At 33.1% G+C, this 13,592-nt stretch overlaps 1 protein-coding gene across 4 annotated transcripts in view; it reads left to right on the plus strand.

The window, feature by feature from the left end:
- The window catches only part of KIF6 (kinesin family member 6), a 433,287-nt gene that overhangs the window by 201,984 nt on the left and 217,711 nt on the right, over window positions 1-13,592 (plus strand). For all 4 annotated transcript variants that reach the window (XM_031964905.1, XM_031964904.1, XM_031964907.1 and 1 more), the window contains exon 13: window positions 8,920-9,141. In XM_031964905.1, coding sequence (XP_031820765.1) covers window positions 8,920-9,141 — 222 coding nt within the window. The remainder of the gene's footprint in view (window positions 1-8,919; window positions 9,142-13,592) is intronic.

Consider the following 13,592-nt stretch of genomic DNA (forward strand, 5'->3'; position numbering starts at 1 on the left):
TATTGAGAATCACCCAAATCCTAATTGCAACTCTTTTTGCCAAATATATAAAAACAAACTCCATAAAGAAATCCAAAGTTTAAAAAGATGTAAAGAACAAATCAAATACAAGTAAAGCCTGTTATCTAATTAACTTCGTTTCCATTTTTAGTCAAGAATTAGCAGAGTCAACATTTTAGATTGGTATGTATTTTAGCCATTTTGGATTCCAAGAATTGAGACAGCTGGTGCTTTTCTCAATTGAAGATCAGCACTATATCTCCTCTTGTCTCCATGCACTATTGTCATTTCTTTGTTGCTCTTCTCTCTGTCTCTGTTTCTGTCTTTCTCTGTCTCTGTGTCTTTTTATTTCTTTCTGTGGCTCTGGTCTCTTTGTCTCTGTTTCTGCCTCTCTCTCTCTCTCTGTTTCTTTCCCTCTCTCCTTCTTTCTCTCTCCATCTCTTTCTCTCCCCCTCCCTCTCTCTTCTCTCTCTCCATCTCTCTGTCTCTCCCTCTCTCTGTGTCTGTCCGTCTGTCTCTGTCTCTCTCTGTATGTGTATCTCTCTGTTTCTGTCTTTGTCTGTCTCTCTTTATTTTTCTCTTTTCTCCTCCCTCTTTTCCTCCTTTAATTCTCCTATTGTTGAGACTGCCCAAGGATCCTTTCATTGACAGATCATACAGTGGTTGGCACATAGTAGATGCTTAATATTTATTTATTAACTGACTATCCCCATTTCTGGCCCCAATCTGATCTCTGCTTCTAAGATTTATGATCTTAGCCTGATATCTTCTCCAATTTTCTAATTACCCAACTATATTTGTTACTATTATTTTATGTAGTAGGAGTGGAATAAGGCAGGACAAAAACAGGTCAGTGCAGGCCTGTGGGGGGAAAATCATGTGAGATAGTACTCTGCTATTTTAGCCTGTCATTTTCCAAGTGTTATTGTGCATAAAGTATTCTCGGAGCAAATTGTCCTGACTGATGGAGTTTGCATTCTAAAACACAGTGACATATATTTAGAGAGTAGCTAATGAGCAAGTAAATATAAGTTAAGGTTCAAATAATTATTAAGGTTTATTCAATTAAATTGACTTATTTCAATATTTATAATGAATATAAGCTATTTCAAATATATTGAAAACAAATGTATCCTAGAAATTTCTTCATATTTGGACAGAATGAGATTGGGGAAGATATTTTTTTTTTATTGATTAATCCAGGATGACTTCTCAGAAGAGCTGCTTTAAGGTAAAGAGTTTGCCAGCTTTAGGATGGGGAGGACAAATGGGCTGAAGTAGCAAATAGTATTCTATGTTTATACTGTTACTTTGGAAGAACATCTGAGACAGAAATAAGATGATCAAATGAATGGGCCACTGAGCAGATTAGGAGGCTGTGATATAATGGAAAGAGGACCTGGGTTTATGTTCATCATTGCTATTTATTATCCAAGTGGCATTAGGTAAGTCACTTTACTCTGGGTTTTCATTTTCTCAACTGCAAAAGGAACGTGTAAAACCAAGTGATAATTCTGACTTTAAATGTATGATCGTATGGAAGGATTCTGTGGGACCAGCTAGTGAAAATCAAAGAGAACTGGAATTATATGGTAAAAGTCTCTGAATCCAATGATAAGAACCTTATATTTGAACTTTAGGAGAAACTCCAACTCCAAATAATGGTGTATTCAGTACCTTCAGAGTAGTAAGAAAGTGAAGGAAAAGAGAGGAAATGGTGGGGGAAAAAGGCTAGAAAGAGATTTCTGAGGGAGAGATTGCTAGAGACTGAATCTTTTACAAATAGCAGGTTTGGAGAAGGAGTGCATTCTCAAGATGAAGAGAAAAAAATGATAAAAGTTTGTTACTAAAATGTATTGAGCCCAAAATAATAATGTACCAGAGATGACAATGAGACTTTTTATTCAGGAAGTGGGTAATTTGGTGTCATTTTTGCACTATGAAATAAAAATTAACTAGATATTTTTTATTTCTTGAATTAATATTGAGGCAATCATTTAAAAATGTCTTCTAAGTAAAATATTAGGCAGGACTAGATAATAAAATAAGCTAATGATTATATAGCACTTTAAGGTTTCCAAAATACTTTACATATGTCACTTCATTTGAACCTCATGACAACCATGTGAAGTAAATTCTTTTATTTATGACCTATTATCACAGAAGGACAGTAAAGCAGATAGAGTAAATTACTTGCCTAAGGTCACAGAGCTAGTAAGTTACTCAACTGAGATTTGAACTAAGATCTTCCTAACTCTTTAAGCTCAGCACCCTATCAACTATATAACCAGGTATATACTTCAGATTTATATTGGCATTTTGTTAGGCACCTGTCCACAGGAGTACAACAAATTGTTAAGGGTTTGGTATGTAAAAAGAAGAATGGTTCAAGGTAGAGCACTTGAATTTTCAGAAAACCAGTAGAAAATACAACATGTATTTTGTTCTGGCAGTGGACAAAGCATGGAGCAAAAGCCTAGGAGATACTAATCCTTGCTTTCAAGAAGTTTCCGTCCTAGTAGTGGGGGATAGGGAAGAGAGGAGTCAGAGAGGTTAGCAACTTAAATATCTATAATAACTTGCTCAGTGTGTTAGAAACCTAAAATACAAAGTATTATGTGAGATCTAAAGATAAAGGTTATTGCCAACTTGGGGAAATCAGGGAAGGTTTTAAGGGGAGGAATAGCTTTTTAGTTGAGGTTCAAATTAGATGGTATATGCAAAGTGGCATGCTAACCTTAAAGCACAATACTTTCCAGGATTAGTAGGAATTCAATCAATAAGCATAATAATTTGAATTTGGAGTAGCAACAAAATTCTTCAATTATAGTAACATTAGTTCCACATTGCCATTAGTTAAATATATATATACATACATACACACACACACAAATATACATACCATGTCGCTCCTTTCTGTTACAAATTCATAAATCTTTTCCTTAGGGAATATACTTAATAAATAGTTAAGTATATATTAGAAAATATAATGTGGATTCAAGATATGTTTGTATAATTTTTAAATGAATTTATTCTGGTGTTACTATGAAGAATGGATTGTAGGAATAAGAGGAGGCACAAAAAAAAAAAAAGAAAAGACTTGCAAGAAGAGGGTGGCAGTAGCTATTCAAATTAGATGGTAATGAAGACTTGAATAATGGCACTATATAGAGTAGGAGGATGGATGTGAGGGATGCTGTGGAGATGGAATTGATAAGACACAGTAATGAAGGAAAAGAGGAGTCAAATATTCACATATAGATATGAATATGAGAGAAAGATAAGTGTGACACCATGGACAGAAATAGTAAAGAGTGCTGGATTAGCAGATTTAAAGGGAAAGGAACTGAAATCAATTTTGTTGCGTTTCAGTTGTTAACAACTCAGTGTCTTGGTTGAGGTGTCCTATAGAATTTAAGGCTCTGAAAAGAAGTCATGATTACAGTATAGATTTATGAGTCATTTTCCTAACAATAGTAGTGGGAGCCTATAGAGACAAACAGTATTTTTTTTATTAATGCTTTTTATTTTCAGACATATGCATGGATCATTTTTCAACATTAATCCTTGCAAAACCTTGTGCTGCAATTCCCCTCTTCCTCCCATTCTCTTCCCTAGGTGGCAAGTATTCCAATATATGTTAAACACGGTAAAATTAAATGTTAAATCCAATAAATGCATACATATTTATACAATTATCTTGCTGCACAAGAAAAATCAAATCAAAAAAGGAAAAAAATGAGAAGGAAAATAAAATGCAAGTAAACAATAATAAAAAGAATGAAAATGCTATGTTGTGATACACACTCATTTCCCACAATCCTTTTTCTGGGTGCAAATAACTCTCTTCATCAAAAGATCATTGGAACTGGTCTGAATCATCTTATTGTTAAAGAGAGCTACATCCATCAGAATTGATCGTTATATAGTCTTGCCATTGCTGTGTACAATGATCTCCTGGTTCTGCTCATTTCACTTAGCATCAGTTCATGTAAGTCACTCCAAGTGTCTTTGTTCTTATAAAATAATAATATTCCATAACATTCATATATCATAACTTATTCAGCCATTCTCCAACTGATGGGCATCCACTCAGTTTCCAGTTTCTGAGGCAAACAATATTGCCAATAAAGTATAGAAGAAAAAAGAGAAGCCAAATACCGCATCTTGGAAAATACTACATTAAATGATCAGAAAGAGTATGAGAAAGTAGTGTATAGAAAAAAGATGGTTAGAGAGGTAGAAAAAAAACCCCAAGATATATGAATGTAATGGAATATTACTCTTCTATAAGAAATGATCAGCAAAATGATTTCAGAAAGGCTTAGAGAGACTTACATGAACTGATGCTAAGTGAAATGAGCAGAGCCAGGAGATCATTGTACACAGCAATGGCAAGATTATACGATGATCAATTCTGATAGACGTGGCTCTCGTCAGCATTATGGTGATTTGGACCACTTCCAATGGTCTTGTGATGAAGAAAGCCATCTGCACCCAGAGAGTGAACAGCAGGAACTGAATATGGACCACAACATAGTATTTTAGAAAATTGTTGTTTGTTAGCATTCTCTTTTCTTTCTCATTTTTTTTCTTTTTGATCTGATTTTTCTTGTGAAGCATGATCTTCATGGAAATATGTGATATAGGAATTGCACATGTTTAACATACTGGATTACTTGCCAACTGGGGGAGGAGAGAAAAAATTAGAATACAGTACTTTGTAGGGGTGAATGTTGAAAATTAATCATGTATATATTTGGAAAATAAAAAACTATAATTTAATCAAGGAAAATGAACCAAGAATGGTGTGTCTATGAAATAAAGAGGACAAAGAGTTTAGTAGAAAGTAGTGAGCTCCAGCATCAGAAATTTCAGAAAGGAAAAGAGAGATAAGAAATGAAAAAAAATATATAATGACTAATTTAATGATTATGAAATCTTTGGTGATCTTAGAGAAAAGGTTTCTATAGAGTGAGACTGGCGAAAGTACAAATGTAAATGTAGGGTGAGGAAATGAAGAAAATTTTTAAAAATAGAGGAAATATTTGGAATGATAACTGCATTGATTAGAAATGATTTGTCAGTATAAACATTGAAGATTACAGGAGATGGGATAAAGAGAAAGACTGCTGCAAATAATAGTTATGATAGTGATGGGGAATATGACCTGGAAGTTAGTAGAATATTATAACAGGGAAGAATTTAGTATAAATACTGACTAGATGGTCTTCAGAATGAAAAAGGGGACAAGAATGGTTATAATGAATAATACAATAAAGAGCAAGAAACAGTCATAACTCATGAACACTCTTTTCTTGGGGGATGATACAGAAGAACAAATGGCTACTGGTCAACTGGGTTACAAACCATAAGGGAAAGCCAGGTTTCTATTAAAGTGAATAAGTGGATGAATTATTGTATGAAAATGTTCAACATATAGTTAGCAACAAAATTGGCATTTCAAAAGACACTGTAAAATGGACTAGGTAATCAACAAATGATATCAGAGTACAGTCAAGGAGGAAGGATATGTAGAATAGGGGTAAGGCTTCAGGATGATGTCCTTTGTGTGTAAGATGGTCATCTGGTCAGAACAGATGACCAGATGCCCTTAACCACAAGATTTTTGTGACATGCACAATTCATAAACTGAAACAATAAGGGAGTTAATCCATCCAATAATCTAAGATAGATTTTAGATTGCTACTATTTTGGTATAGAGTTCCAAGAGATTTCTCCATCAGAGGTGCTGCTTCTTACAATATTTTGACGGAATATGTATGGATATACTTGAAGTAAAAAGAGAAACAACAAAGAGATCATGGTGAGACTATTTAGAAGGCTAGAGAATAAGATCATATGTTATTTTGGGATACAATTTCTGAGATGGTAGTGAGGAGGGAGTATTGAAACAAGACTACTACATTATAAGAAAAAATTGACTGTCAGAAATATCATACCAAAAAAAATGTGTCAGGAAGTTAGAGGAAAATATGGGTTATTAGCTAAAGAGTGAAGACAGGTTGTCATTAATTGTCCCTAGAAAATAGTGCAGTTCAGGATGCTTAGAGAACTTGATTGTTAAGATAGTGCCTGTGATTTCTGAAAGATCATGGATAATGAGAGAGGTAGAATATGAAAAGGTCAAATAGCATGATAAAAAAAAGAAAAGAAAGAAAAGAAAAGAACAGTGCAAACTATAGACCAGCAAATTTGACCTTGACTTTTGGCAAATTCTAGAAAGAAGGAGCAATAAGAACAACAAAAAATATATTATTAAAAGGTTGAATTATTAAAGGAATTATTGATATATTTCTAAAAAAGAAAACAGTAACCACAGTGAGAGGGAATGGTCTAACACAGAGCAAATTCTGGCAGGTGAATTTCATTTCTGTTTTTTTTTTTTAAACAAGGTTTTGGTCTGCTAGATTCAGTTAAGTTTTGTATAGTTTACTTAGATTTTGGCAAAGCATTTGACAAAGGAATGTTTTCTTGTGAGCAAACTAGATATGTGCTAAATCAGTAGTTCTTAAACATTTTGGTCTTAAGACTCCTAAACTCTTAATAATTAATGAAAATCCCAAAGTTTTTGTTTATGTAAGTTATATCTATCAATATATGCTATATTAGAAATAAAAATTGCTAAGTACTTTAAATATTTATTAATTCTTTAAAAATAATAATAAACTCACTAAATGGTAACCTGTGACATTTTTATGAAAAATATGTTTTATAAAAGTGACATTAGTTGTATTATATATTTTTGCAGTGCTGTTTGATGTCTAGCTTATCAAAAAAAAAAAACTAGATCTTCATTTGCTTCTGCATTTAAAGAATCGTAATATGTTTTCTTGAAATATATTAAGATTATCTTTTAAGTTAAGATCTCCTACAAGTCTCAGTTTAACTGAAGCTGTACCCATTCAGTGAGTAAGGCTAGTAGCAATTGAGGCAAAGAATTTTCTTTCACCTAGTTCAAAAAAAATGAATTAATCTGGGAGGGGAAGAACTTCAGAGTTTCTGATCAAAAGCAGAAATGATTGCAATTTACATTCAGTCTGAGTCCATCAGGATTCAAATAATGGTCAAATGGGGCTTGGCCTGGGACTTATTGGTGGTCAAGTAATGAGAATCAGGTTGGTTTTAGTTTAAAGTACGGTCCTCTCCCATTTCATCCAGGGTCATCTCCAATCATCCTCATCTCTATCTGGCCATTGGACACAGATGGCTCAGGAGGAAAAGTGAAGCAGGTTACTTTGCCCAGCTCTCCCTCACTTACATCCAATTCACTTGTATGTCCTGGCATCCCCTCCTTGATGTCAGGGTCCTCCTCTTTGAGGAGGAACAAATAATAACAACAATCTAACCTCTCATATAGAAGTATAGATGGAAAAGAGAAGATTTTGCCTATTTTAATAGGCAAATCATATCTTAGTATTATTATGAAAATCATTTTGGTCCCACAGGAACGATGGGTCTTAAGCATCCCCAGGACCTACAGGCCACACACCTTGTACCTGAGACTTTGTATGTCGTGGAATATAGGATGGCAAGGGTAATCACAGCTTAGAATTTTTGAAACAATAGAAAAGATAAGGAGATGAGTGGGGGAATCTACAGATTCCTGTCTATAGAAGGAAGTTCCTATATTACCTATGAGGAGCAAACTAGCTGCATAGGTACTTCCCAGCATTTGAGGTTTGATCTAGGCAGAAATCTCATTGTGCTAGGCCAGAGAAGTCCTTTTATAAAGAGGACTTATTTATATATATATATATATATATATATATATATATATATAAATTAAATAAATATTAAAATGTAAATAAGTATATTGTATATAAGTATATTATATATGATATATATTACAAATATTTTATATAATACATGTATTATATATATGCTTTATATATATTTATATATTATATTTCTTCTAAAGAAATATAGTTCTTCATCTGAGAACCAGCTACTGTGCAATAGGTATCACCCAATGGTTTAGCATTAGGGTGTTATACAACAAAAAAGGACAAATAAGGGAACTTAAGATAACTGATTTCATTCACAGGTTATAACCTGTAAGGTGTATGAAATGAAGAGAGATTTTTTATTTAATCTTTGCTACAGCAGAATTCTCTGTGGGTTCCAGTTATGAATTCTTTAGGAGTTCTGAGGCTTCACACACACACACACACACACACACACACACATACTATGTATTATTAATGTTAAATATATATATATATTATATATTAATATAATATATACACATATATGTGTATGTATCCATGCCAATTATAACATAGAATAGTACAATATAATTTCTTCTTAAATAGGTCTCTGCTACCACCAAGAATAATAAGAATAACCTGAGTTTTCCATCACATGGTCCTTTTCCTATTTCTAATCATTTTTTTCTCTCTACTGGATTACTCACCCTTTTCCTGACCCTTCAAAGTGGCATGTATCACTATTTTAGTGAAAAGCCCTCCCTCACAGTGTGCATTTTTAAATTTGTCTGTATTAACATGTTATATTCTTTTCCTTTTTTGGAATCAAGAGTAAAGATTTTTTAATGTGATTTTCAGCTATATTAACTGCATAGTAAATGAATAAATGTACATTTTATGTTTTTATAAAAACTTTTAATTGGAGCCATTAATATCCAGTCTTTGGAGTTTATACAATTTCAGTTGACTATGACAATATCAAAAGCTTCAGGTGTGTTTACTGATATTAAGGTTCACTAATACAAGGTGAATAGCTTTCTATTAGTGTTTACAAGCCTTTCTACAACTTCAATAATTTCCAGTTTCTTTCTAGTCACTTCACTAAGTAATAAATGGCAGATTCCAATAAAGGGTGGCAGTGGAAATTCAATCATAAATTGTAATATAAACTCCTTAAGTCAAGTTTCAGATATTCTGGTAAATATGCTTAAAAAGGAAAAGAAGAAAGTCCAGGATGTATTCAATCTACAGAATACCAACAGAGGAGGAACGAGGCTTTCATTGAGCTCTTCCCCCTTATATGGAGGTCCAGGGGATGACTCTTCAAAGGCATCGGTATCAAGCACCGCAAAACAGACCCATGAGGGCAGTTCTTTGGACTACAGGTCTGGTTTTCACCGCAGGAAAACAGGTCAGTTAAATGAATTTCAGGTATTTCTAATGTCGATGATGACCTGCAAAATAGCTTTCTTCAGTTCAAAACATAGGAATGCATGCATTAGCAAAGTCTGTGTTGATATTCTTTTCTAATAACTCCTACATTTTTTACATTCTATTCCATTTGCCCAAGCTGCAAATTGAATTGAGAAATCCAGTGAATTAAGGTTTTTTTTTTTGGTTTTTTTTTTTTTTTTTTTTATTCCCCCAATAAGCAAAGCCTAAGTGGATTAGACTAACAATGAGATCTAAAAATGTCACTTGTTAAAGCCCTGGTATGTGGATAGACCAAGGTTAAGTGTAGCAAGTAATAAGAAATTGATGGCCAACCACCCTGGCCTGATACTAGAGTTCCCAGGAGATGCAGTGATAAAGGAAAGGTAAATAAATTGATATAAATACATATATATATTTATAAATAAATATGACAATAATTTAGATATAATCCAAGGAAAAAGGCAAATAGTAAAAACAAATAGAAGCCAAATAAAACAAGACTGTATGTTAAGAGAAAGTAATTAAAACCAGAAAGGAAGAAGGGAAGGAAAGAATGAAGGAATGAAGGAATGAACAAAGGAAGCAAGCATGGAGGGAAGGAAAGAAGGATGGAGGGAAGGAAAGATGAAGGGGGAAGGAAGGAAGGAAGAGAAAGGGAAGGAAAGAAGGAACAAAAAGGAAAGAAAGAAAAAAGGGAAAGGAAGGAAGGAAGAGAGAGAGAAAGGAAGGAAGGAAGGAAAGAAAAGAAGAAAGAAAAGAGAGAAAGAAAGAGAGAGAGAAAGGAAGGAAGGAAGGAAAGAAAAGAGAGAAAGAAAGAAAAAGAGAGAAAAAGGAAGGAAGGAAAGAAAGGAAGAAAGAAAAGAGAGAGAGAGAAAGAAAGTTCTCTACAACTCCAAGGAAATGATTTAACTTGCTCTCCAGTTCTGAATCAGTATTAGCACTTACATGCTAAATGTCTGAACCACTGGCTTATGTAAACTGACAGACATGACCAAGGAAAATGACGTGGTAGACACCAGAAGAATCATGATCTCCTGGAAAGACTATTGAATTAGAACTAAGGGGGTTTGGGTTTGGACACTTGCTAGGTCATTATTATTTCTATCTATTTTGTCATGGGAAAATCACTTAACCTCTCATCTGTAAAATTAAAGATCTGGACTAGATGTCGTCTAAAATTCCCTCCAGTTCTAAATTTGTGATCCAATGATACTTTCCCCAGAGGTATGTCTTCTAAGCTGTTTAGAAATTCAGTTGCTTCCTTGCTTCCAGATTATGAATCACTGATGATTCCATCTCAGATAGTTATTGTAGGCCATGGGGTATATTTTACCATATTTGACATTTAAAAGCCCTTCACAAACAGTCTCCAGACTTATTTCCTATTACTCCCCTTAACATAATCAGCTTTTCAAACAAACTTACCCACTTGCTATTATTCTGTCTCTTGCCTCTGTGGACAGGCTTTGGAATGCCTCTGGACCCATTTCTTCCTCTTAGTAACCTTTGCTTCCTTTAAAGCTAAACACGTGCCATGTTCTCTTTCTTAATCCCCTAAGCTGTGATACTGTTTTCATTCTCAAATAATTTGCATTTACTTATATGTATTTTTATATGTTATATCTCTCCTCACCTTTCTCTTTCTCTTTGCCACTCCCCCCCCCCCCCATAAGCTCCTCCTTGGAAGGAACAGTTGTTATTTTTTTAAAATTTTGTGTCTGTGCCCAGCTAGGTGCTTTGCATATACTTGGTGTTTTTAGTGTTTAATAAATGTAAATAAATGTAAAAAATAGTATTACTCAATAATAGAAGAATAAGAATCAATGGGCCTTTCTTATCCACATATTGGATAAGGCCAATTCACCATTGGGTTTTTTTTTTCCATTGTATCTTGTACCAAGAAATACTAAATAAATAGATTACACAAAAGCTATTTTTTTCTTTTTGTTTTCTTTTATTTTTTCATTATAAATTTTTTTAAAATATCATCTGTTTGGTGATTTAATTGTCAAATAAATTAAAAGTTTCTCATTTCTGGTTACTCAGGTCATGAGGTATTTATCAAAGAGACAAAAAGGATAAAGAAAAATAGGAGTCCTTCTCTTTTAAGTGGAGTCAATAGAATCTTATTCTACTACACTTCACTGTGATTCATATCGGCACAGTGAAAAATGTTATTGATGAAAGCCACTGCTGTCATTTTGATTTTCTACACAGGAAGCAGAAGGAGAATTAGAGTGAAGTACTCTTTCAGTTTATTGTCTCAATTCCTGTAAATTGTCACATTCCTGTAAATTTTCTTATTATTCAGTATATCAGAAATGAACTATTCAGGTTAAAATTAAGTTATTTTAGTTAACAGAAATTATCAATTTTCTAAGAATAGAACAAAGTAAAATTTTTAAAACTGAAATTGAGGATAATTAAGTCTTTCTTTGTAATTCAGAAGGAATTTCAGGATTTTGTATACTAATATCTAAAAATCATTATAAAAGTAAATTCTCATTGCCCTGGAAGTATGTATTTATGCTATTTGATCTAGAAAAGCTATTTTGAACAAAACAATGAATAGGAGGAATTACAAAATATAAATATATGACTTTGATGACATAGAACTGAAGATCTTCTGTACAAACAAAATTCATGCACCTGGGACAAAAAGGGAAATGACTAAGTTATCAGATATCTAATAAGCATTTGATATCCAAGATATATTAATAACTCACAGACATATTTAAGAGTAAAAGTCATTCCCCAGTAGATAAGTGGCCAAAGGATTGGGAGGGAGGGCAGTTTTTAAAAAGAATTACAATCTTTTAACAGCCTCTGAAAAAATGTTCCACATTACTATGAATAAGACAAATGCAATTCAAAACTGCTCTCAGGTGTCACCTCACACCTTGAAAAACAGCAAAGTTGAGAAAATGGAAACAGACAACAGTGGAGAGATTAAAGAAACATAGGTATATTAATTCATTGGCGGTGGAGCAATAAGATTTCAGTAAAATCACTTTGTAAAGCAATTTGGAATTATGCAAAAGAGTAACTTTTGAAATACTTGCTGTCTAGGGGAGGGAAGAAGCAAAAATGTTACATTTTGAGTGAAAAATTCTACTAGGCTTATACCCTAATATTCAAGGAGGTTATTGATAAGAAGAGAGACCCATCTATACCAAAATATTTGTAGCAGTACTTTCTGTCATGAGAAAGAACTGGGAACAAAATAAATGCTCAGCAGTTGGGGAAGGGTAAAAGAAATTGTGGTACATAAATGTAATGGAATATTACTGAACTATAAGAAATGATGTATGTGATGAATATAAAGAAGCATGGAAAGTTTTACATGAACTCATGCAGAGTGAAGTAAGCAGAGCCAAAAAAATAAACATAAACCATGAATAAAACAAAGATGTCAATTAAATTTATTTTTTAAAGTAGAAAAAAATCTGTGTGATGTAGTATATAGAGTACTGGAGTTGGAAGCGAAAAAACCTGGTTATATGTTATACTTTAAATACTTTGTAGCTTCATGGAACTGGACTTAACTTACATAGTAATGCCCTAATTTTTATCATTTATAAAGTGGTGATAATAATAATATCTTTATTACATGAGTATCAAATAAGATGATGTCTATAAAATATTTTAGAAATCTTAAGATACTAAATAAGTATTAGTTACTGTTATTTGAGAGCTCTAGTTAATAGAAGACCAAGTAACAGAGTTTTCAAAGAATCTCAGAGATGGAATTGACCTCAGATTGACATTTCTCCAAACTATAGCTGAACATTAACTCACTCAATGATAACCTGATAAAATCATCCATCCTATGCTTAAAAACAGTGAGGAATGAAGAGGACTCAATATTGCATATCCTTAAAGCACTATATAAATGCTAATTATTGTTATTTTTACCTTCATAGTTTTCCTGTTTCTCTTTGGGACAAAAATGCAAAAAAATTTATTGAGTTGAAATCTGTCACTATGAAATTTTTTTTCCCATCCATTCTTAGTTGTTCCTTGGGAGAAACAAGTAAAACAGATCTAATCTTATTCCAGATATTTAACATTTATCACATCTTCTCTTTTCCATGCTAAACATTCCTACTTCTTTTAACCAATCATCATCTGACATGGTTTCAGGCTCTCTTGCCTTCCATGTTACCCTGTTTGACATGTCCACCAACTTGTTAATGTACCCCTGAAAATGTGGCATCTAAAAGTGCACAATGTAATTAATTGTACACAATGACCTGAACAAAGCAAAGTTCAACAGGACAGCCATCTTTTTTTATTCCAAACAATATGCTTCTATTGACTTAAACTAACATCATATTAATTTTTTGGCATCCATTTCATATTGTTGACTCATACTGGTAGTTCCACTGGGGAAATATGACTCACACTGAACTTAGAGCCCATTGAAAC

The sequence above is a fragment of the Sarcophilus harrisii genome, chromosome 4, assembly GCF_902635505.1.
Source record: "Sarcophilus harrisii chromosome 4, mSarHar1.11, whole genome shotgun sequence".
NCBI classification, from domain to species: domain Eukaryota; kingdom Metazoa; phylum Chordata; class Mammalia; order Dasyuromorphia; family Dasyuridae; genus Sarcophilus; species Sarcophilus harrisii.